At 43.1% G+C, this 8,957-nt stretch overlaps 1 protein-coding gene and 1 long non-coding RNA gene across 2 annotated transcripts; both read right to left on the bottom strand.

Moving 5' to 3' along the window:
* Positions 1–866: 866 nt before the first annotated feature.
* LOC133926020 (disease resistance protein RPM1-like) lies at positions 867–4,275 on the bottom strand. Its single transcript, XM_062371752.1, has 2 exons — positions 1,311–4,275; positions 867–1,200 (listed from the first exon to the last, which is right to left on the bottom strand). Exon 1 carries the CDS (start codon positions 4,189–4,191, stop codon positions 1,345–1,347), a length of 2,847 nt encoding a protein of 948 aa, XP_062227736.1. The 5' UTR covers positions 4,192–4,275; the 3' UTR covers positions 867–1,200; positions 1,311–1,344.
* On the bottom strand, positions 4,272–7,567 carry LOC133926021 (uncharacterized). Its single transcript, XR_009911046.1, has 4 exons — positions 7,424–7,567; positions 7,215–7,347; positions 6,864–6,973; positions 4,272–4,351 (listed from the first exon to the last, which is right to left on the bottom strand). It is a non-coding gene; the product is annotated as an uncharacterized LOC133926021 (long non-coding RNA).
* Between the last annotated feature and the right edge of the window lie 1,390 nt (positions 7,568–8,957).

Consider the following 8,957-nt stretch of genomic DNA (forward strand, 5'->3'; position numbering starts at 1 on the left):
GTCTTCATGAACCAGTTTGTCTTCATGAATTAGTTATGGTTTTTATCATGAGCTATTCAAAAAGGAATAAAGAATTGACGTCAATTCATATGCATACATATGCATTTATACACTTCATATGGTGATAAAGGCCGATCACTGCCATCGCGCGTGATTCGTACCGGTACATGGAGTTGCATGAGAAGTTGGCATCGTCAAACTCTCAAATGGAGTTGCATCATGGCATTCATACATTTTTTTATGATATCCGAAGAATACAGAATTCTGGAGTTGAATGCCATATTTTGGTGGGAGACCGGGTTGAAGTTTGTCGTTATTTTCTCGACAAATATTCTGAAATGATATTCTCTTTAAAACCAGGTGTTTTTTTGTGTCGTGAGAAGAATGTTTTGTTCCCTAATACTTTTGAACTGAGTGAGATATGTTTATACTCATAGCTGTTACTTGCTGAGTTCGTCTCACCCCCTGTTAAATCTTTACAGGTATGTTTAGCTGCTGACGTGCATTTTGGGGTTAGATCTGAGTAGTTGCACACACTATCTCATCACGATGTCGATAGCTCAACCGGTGTATATAAGTGGTGTGTCTGATGGTCTGTCATTTGCTTTTGTTTATGTTGTGGTACGACACTGGTAGCGTCGTGGCGGACTCTATATATATGCTGGTTATATCTGTTTCAGTCTACCTGTGATATTTCTTTTGGTTAGTTATACCTCTTTATAGAGGAAATACTGTTAAAATTTTCTACTCTCTTATAATTAGACTTAGTTGTATAGTAAGGTGTTACACAACTACAGAAATTGGCATGTTCATGTGCGCTATGCGCCTTATTTTGACACAAATAAGAACATCCTGAATTACCACATCGAACCATACAAACAATTACGAAATCAAATATTACAATTGTGCATAAACTCAGTCTTCCACACATTTGACACTGAACAACAGAGTGTCAAGCATAGCTTAGCTGTAATCCACCATCAGCTCATTATTTGGTTTCAATTTCATGACAACACTGATTCAGATGGACAGTAGTTTGCTCAGGAAAACAATATTTATTCATAATGGGATGCAAAGGCGTGTAGACGAGCAGAATTCAGGACAGCAGCAGACCTCCAGATCTTTTTTTGAGGAAACAGCAGACCTCCAGATCTTGAGCAGGGAGGAAATCCGTAGGTCGGAGATTACTGAAGTGCAAGCCTGGAATACATATAGAAAGCTTTTTCAGGGATTGGTGGCAAACCTGACACCTTTTGCAATGGAGGAGGAGAGATGTCATGGACTACAGACAGCTCCAATTGGCTGCTCACCTGCGCGGAGTGACGGGGTCGACGACAGTGTTTTTTATCTTCCTTCACTATCAGGTGGAGCGACAGTAGTCCTGGCGATTGTGGCTGGGCTTCCTTCACTAGTAGCAGGTGCGGGCATGGGTCCGTCGGTGGTGATCTCGTTCTCTTCAGTAGTAGCAGGTGGGGCAATGGGCTCGATGGCTGTGGTCTGGCTTCCTTCACTAGTAGCTCTGCTAAACTCATGGAAGTCCATCGGGACGTCCCGAATTATGTCACGAGGTACAATATCTTCCATCGCTTTGTAGAATTCGGGAAGCATTTGAGCCAGATGCACCTCCCGAAGAGACTGGATACCGCGAAGCCCTGCTGGTGGGCTCTTGAGTTTGCCACATTTAGCAAACACGAGCTCCTCGAGGTTCTTCAAGGCTCCTGGGCCAAATTTGCACTCCTTCAGGTTTTCCATGGAGATGATAGACAATTTCTTCAGTCTATGGTAGCCATTTGTACAGCCCAGTTCCTCCCCTGTGTAGGCGTTGTATAACGAGAGGAGGAGGAGGTGCTGAAGACCTTGCAGCCTAAGTAAGGGGTTATCTTGCAACTTGCTGTCCCAGAGATAGAGGTAGGTGATGGATTGCATCATTGAGAGGCGACTATCACAGAGTGCTCCCATATCACCACCCAGCTTTAGCTTACGAAGATTTTTTCCAATTTTCAGAGATCTTACACCAAACTGCTCCCCGTCACATGTAATGGTCAGTGATTGAAGGAACTCCATCTTGCCGATTGCACGACACACTCTTTCGGAGGATTCGCTTGGTGCCTTTTTAATTGACAGCTTCCTAAGGAACTGGAGGCATGATAGTTGCTGTTCGAAATTGGGAGACAGTCCGGGTTTAGCACCTGACAACGTTTGCAGATTAATCAAGAACTTTAGGCCGTTTAAGATATGGACAAACTTGTCACGAAAAGAGTTTGCAAGGAGGAGATGTCTCATTTCTGTAAATGCCGAAACATCTTCCAGTCTTGTTATGTTTGTGTCCCTGATATCAAGGCACATCAAGTTCTTGAGCCTCTGCCAAGATGAAGGAAGATACTCCAATTGTGTTCCCCGCAGGCCTAGATAGCGCAAGCAAACAAGGTACCCAATGCTGGATGGTAGACGGTCAAGATGGGCTCCCTGAAGTTCCAATGTCCGTAAAAGCTTGTATCTGCGCTGAAATGACAGTTCAAGCTTCCGACGTGCTGTCATCCCAGTTCTGAAATATAGCAGGGAGCGGAGTCGGATATCTTTGCCAAGTGCCGTTGCTGCCTCTTTAATACCTCCATCTCCATGCATGGCAAGCATGCGATAGCGGGTTGACAATGCTCTGTTCCTCCAGGGAAGAATGTTCAAGGACGACAATGTTGGAGAGGTATCTGTCCTGCTGGTGGGTGGGGATTCCTCACCACCATTGTCGGGCAAAAATCGGCAGAATTTCTGGTACTTGCACATGTTTAAAGCCAGGGTCCTGATGCCCTCATTGACACTGTACTTGAGCACCTTGCCATCGACGGCCCTCTTCTTTACCACGAGCAGTTTCCTCTTGATGAGTTCGTCCAGAAGTTCCTCTGCTTGTTGCTCTTGGATATGATGCAGGCTATCTTGCAGGAATCCTTCTGCCATCCACAGCCGGATAAGCTTTCTCTTGGGGATTCCAGCGTTTTCTGGGATTTCTGAGCTATCTGGGAAAGCCAGGCAGTACAAGAAGCCAAGCCGAATGTCACCAGGTGATTTGGCATCCTCTAGTTTTATAGTTGGAACACGTTCGGTACCAATTAGAATACCATCAACCCGCTCCTTGATTTTCCCCCATTTCTCATAATCGTAACCATTCTCACCAGAATAGGCACCAAGCAACGTCCCAATTGTCCGTAAGTTCCAAGGGTTGCCCTGGCATTTCGACAGGATGTTTTTCAGCATATCCTCCATCGGAACCAACTCTTTTGCAAGTAGACCCGACGGATGGCTTATGAGAGCATTACGAAATCCACCTTCTAGATCAGTACTAGTATAGTCGGGGAAAACTGCACTCCTGAATAACCTGAGTGCATCATCATCTTTAAGTTTGCCAATACGAACAACCTTACGCTTCTCATGTATATCATCTACTCTTGTCAGACAGATGATCTTTCCCTTTGAGTCTTTTAGGACGTGCATAAGGCTATACAATACACGAGTATCTTGGACATCATCTAGCACTATCAAGTAACGTTTGTCCTTGAAGGTATCATGGATCGTCTTCATTATCTCGAACTCATCAATGGCATCGGGGTCAACAGTTGATCCTTCCAGCACCTCTTTCAGTAAGCCAACCAGACCTCTAGTCTCTGATACATTCACCCTGGAACATAGGTTGAATTTGTTCTTGACATCACAGTCTTCAAACACCTTATCCATTAGGGTTGTCTTTCCCGAGCCCTGCCCTCCGATGATAAAGAGCACCTGGCGATCATCGTCACTTGCCAAAAAACCCTGTACCATTCTAGTTTCGTTGTCAAACATTGTGTCAGCCAACACAGGATGAGAATATCGCAAGGAATGGGAGATTTCAGAAACCTTAGCCATGATTTGCAGATCAATTGGCATGTTGTCTATATGAGTTTTGATATTCTTAGTGACTTCTTTGATTGACAACTTCCCGATAGCCGACTTCATAGCATATAACTGATATTCGTCGATACCCTGAATTGCATACATGTCAATCTGATCTTCCAAGCAAAAAGTATCCAGTTGGGCTTTGGTTATCCATTCGCTGAGCAGCTTGAGCTCGGCAGGATCCTTGACCCCTCGTGTAGCTACGATGAATGAAGCATCGTTGATGTACTTCTCTATTTCTCGCAGTTCTTGTTTGGCCAGGATCATCCGGTGCCCTCCTCCAGATCTGATTGCTCTCGTATCTTCATTTAGCAGCACTTCCAAAAGTTTCCGTACAGACGAGCCTGCTGCTAATATTGCGAGCTCCGCCATAGAGTTGATATGAGGATACGCCACGGCCTCAATACTAGTATCAAGCAGCTTCAACCTGAAACACGAGACACATCTAAGAGCACAACACTCGCTTGTTTTCGTCGGATATAGATATTGGAGCTGTTACAGTGCCTGTTAGCCTTTTATCCTGTTGCTGCAGCAGTGCAACAGCGAAATGTGTTTTACTGATGAAGAATTGCTATGCTGCAATGCAGCCTTCTATATGTCACAAATCACGGGAAATTGGGCTACTTTGTATTATTACCGTGTAACAAATTTGGATGGGCCCGAACGAAGATGTACGTAGCAAAGACTAAACAGAGTGCGTACAGATTTCTTGCATATTTTTTATTTGCAATAAATTTATTTCACTAAGATAGCTGGGTAATTGCGCGAGCAAGCCAGCTACTTATGCTATAATTCCCCATCCTAGACTAGGATCATTCAGAAGTGAGAAAATGGAATTAAGTATGGAAGGCAAAGGTGGACAACAAATGCAAACTTCATATTTGGCTTCTTCAGTATAAAACTCTGACGGCCGATAAGCTTCCTAGCCGGAGGATGGGAAGCTCACGCCATCTGCAGCTTGTGCCGAGCCCAGGACGAGTCTGCAGTCCACCTAGCTCTCAACCGCTCCTTCTCCATGGAAATTTGGCGCATAGTGGCCATCTTGATCGTTCGACCAATCCTTATGCGGATCAGCTCAGTTGAGGATCATACACACTATACACGTGGAGAGAGTAAGAATCGCATGGAGGTTGATGAACATGATGTGTTGACCAAGTCAAAGCGAGAGATGTTGGTGCAAGTGAGATGATGCCAAATTTGCATCATCATTTTAGTATTCTTTCAATGAAAACTGCTTCTATAATGCCTTTCTCCAACATAAGCTTTTATCGTAAATATTGCATAAAATTCTTTATTCATGTTTGTTACTTTAGCATTACATATATCATCATTCCATCATATTTTTATTAGTTTTTACATAACATAAAGGTGTTACGGAATCTCCATAAATGAACTACGATGAAACGAGACCGGAGGTATTTTGAGTGCCTAAAATTCAACATGAAGCTATTTGGGCACCTTAACGACCTCTAATGGAAAGAGTCACAATAAGAAAGTTTTAATCTCGTCGTGAGCTACAGTTTTCATATAAATATTATCTCTATCTAACTCTATATAATTTTTTACGATTTTTGGAAGATCAGCTGAGCATGGGAGCAAACAGAGCCGACAGCGGGACGACCGTATCCCTGACCGTATCTAAATTGGACGGGGCTCGGGAGCAACCCTAAAATGCCTATTTCTTCGCTGTTTCAAAGCCGATTTGCATGGGATTTGTTTTGTGAGTTTGCTTATGACTTAAGGAATATTTTGGAAAGGATAAAATCACCCATCAACCATTGGATTGCAATGACATCTCATCGGAAGGACAGGGAGTGCTCTCTATCCCTAAGTCGTCGTTACACACAAGGAGGATGCCCCACTCAGAGGGAAAGGGCTCCTCCCACTCCATTTACAAGCCGTCGCTACTGCTCAGCACCATCTCCATGCCGTCGCCACCGGTCGTCGTCTTCATCACGCCTCCACCTCGCTGGCGCCAATCTCCACCATCTCTACCGTGAGCCGTCTGCTTCCATTTGTAACAAGGGAGTCCTCGACAGCACCATACTTGTCTTTGCATGTTTATTTAATAATTCATTTGTGTCTTGTGTCGTCTTATATATTGTAAGGCTCTTGGTTGCGATCTATATGATATTGATATTGTGTTGCATTTTATTTACCTTTTACATGGCTGTCCAGATTATGCATGAATAATTGATTATAGTCTTAGGCTTATGGTGGTGTAGTATGAACTAGGGTTGTGTAGTGTTATTGCTTTATTATTCATTGTCTATTGTTGTCCGTTCGTTAAAAAAAAAATCGTCAGCGCGATCAAAGACGATCCGACGCTGTGGATTGCTGCAAGGGCTAAAGCACCTAGCCGGCCTGGTTGCACGGTCTACTTAGCATTAGCGAGTGTGCACGTGCGACTAATCGCTTCGGGGTATTTCATATCTGCATAATCCGATTGTGTAAACGTCCTGAACGGCGATCATCTTTGATGTATCACGTTGTTTAGGCCCTTGACCTTTTTCTACTTAATACAAATATATGCAGTTTTCATGCGTATTCTAAAAAAAATACAACGGTGGCGAAAACTAACCTCTCTAACCTGTGCAAGAAAGACTGTGTGTGCTACAAATTGCAATTTACACCCTTTGGAATTTATTGAAGGAGCGCAACAGGCTTCGAACAGGAGCAACTAGAAGAAGCCAAGGTCTGACAATACCGGATGGACATGATTGAAGAATTTTCAGAGTAATAGGTCACAGGTTTTTTCAGTTTGTTACTGGTTTCTTATGTAGTTGTTTGAGTTTTGTAGCTTTCTGAACATGCCTCCTAACCATGCCATACTTGTAATTACTTCTACTCTTCTATAACCACAAGGTAGAACAACTGCCAATTTTCCCAAAAAAAACATAAGTGATAAATTCTGAAGTTGACGGTACCGGAGGACTCACCTTTGAGATCAGACTGTTGAAGACTTGAACGTTGACACATCGACTTACTTCATCGCGATCCATCAGAGAGAATAGCAGCACGAACAGTGCGGTGCCGCCTTCCAGAGCTCCTGCAGGTGAGTTGGTTAGTCCCAACTCCGAACAGCATCAGCTCTTGAACATCCTGGGAATACCTCCAAAATTATATGGTAAAATAACACTAGCTGTTCTTAGATGGCCTGAAGGAATATACTAAATGAGATGTAATGTTTGCTAGATTAATTCATCAACCTTCTTTCCTATTCTTTTGGAAGAATATTCTCCCTATTGTACGTAATTCGCACATCAGAAAAGGGATAGTTCACTTCTTACCTATGTGATTATGTTCAGTTCCATCTGATGATATCAACTTTCGCGTAAAAGAATAAGACGGCTCTCATCTCACCACCCTTTTGAATATCTGTCTGTCTGCATTCTTTGCAACAATTGGATTTGCGTGCAGTACCTAGAAGAATCGAAATGGTGAGGCGAATGCTCTGAGCGGTTCATACAAAGCGTAATGGAGAGACCAGCGCGCGCACCTGAGATGATGGCTTGCTTGGGCCTGGGGCGTGGGAGCTGCCGGTAAGAAGAGTTGCCGGATAAACGAAGAGTGCTTCTCCCTTTCCGCTTTGGAGCTTGGATAATGGAATGCTAGCTAGCCTCAAGATAGGTGGATGATGAATTGGCGATGCCCGGCGATTGACTTTGAATAAGAACGCAAATATGAAATAGGACCACTTGCTGTTGTGTTTAAATTTAATCTACGTTAGGTCACTAGTTGGCATCTTCACTAACTAATTAACAATGATATCGTTATTTAGTGATAGACGGGAGCATCTTGGTAGTAATCAATTGGTTGCATGACCTCAAGATCCACATATAATATTAATATTCTTTTGAGGAACTAATGTGGTTTCTTTTCTAAAAAAAGTTAGTAAATTGTAACAATTTGAAGTGTTATTCCTTTGTATTCAAAATATAGGGGTTTTTTTCGAGCCATGAGCAGAGTACTGCTCTTTCATTTAAGTTGGAGAAGAAAAACTGAGTTTTACAACTGATTGTGGTTACACAATAAACTTAGAAATACTCCTCTAGAAACAACATAGGAAAAGAAAAACTCTAGGTCTGGTTGGCCGCATGCCAACTTTCTCAGAGCGATGTCCTCATCGATTAGCCTGAACACCTGTATCGGCAGCACGGATTTGTTGTCGAAGATTTGCCGGTTTCGCTCATTCCAAATGTGTCATGCAGTATACATGATGATGGTTGACTTCTTTCTCTGCCTTGCCGGCGTACTAGCTATGGAGATGTTCCACCAGTCTTGAATGGATTGAGCTTGACCTAACGGTGGTATGATCAGACCTTGCGTCCATGTCCTCACCAATTATGTAATGTAGCGAAAATATTCTTATTAGGTTATGATTGCGATTTTAGTGATTATTGACAATATAGTTAATATAACTAACATGTTTGTCAAGATTATATGCTAGTAGGTCTCACGAAGGCAATACATCAAGAAGCCATCGCAGTCGGGACAAAGTATGATTGCATTAGAGAAGTCCCAGGACATTTGAACTCACCGAAAGGTTCGGCGATCAGAAGAGATGTACACCGGACTATTTAACAGAAGCTTTGTATTTTCGGAGGAAATGGATTGTAAGGTACCGGATGATCCGGTGATGAGATGGATATCACACAGAGCATTTTGTGACTTGTGCCATGGTGCACAAGACTATAACTCACTGGATAGTCTGGTGATGAAGTGATGCATATTGGAGGCTTCACCGGAGCATTTAACAGATGGTGTGAAAAATCCAGAAAAGGAGAAGTTCTGCACACTGGAAGGTCTGGTGATGAAGACAGTACAGACCGGAGTATTTTGTGCAGAGAAGAAGTTTGGCGCTTTCTGGCTCAAGATAACTCACCGGATAGTCCGGTAACGAAGAGGATGTATACACCGGAGTATCCGGTGTTCAGAAGAACTCTGAGTGGAGTTCCAATAGCTAGTTTCTGAGAATATACACATCGGATGGTTCAGTGCTTGTACCTCTATTAACGTCGGATCATCCAGTG

This window comes from Phragmites australis, chromosome 8, assembly GCF_958298935.1.
Source record: "Phragmites australis chromosome 8, lpPhrAust1.1, whole genome shotgun sequence".
Lineage (NCBI taxonomy): Eukaryota > Viridiplantae > Streptophyta > Magnoliopsida > Poales > Poaceae > Phragmites > Phragmites australis.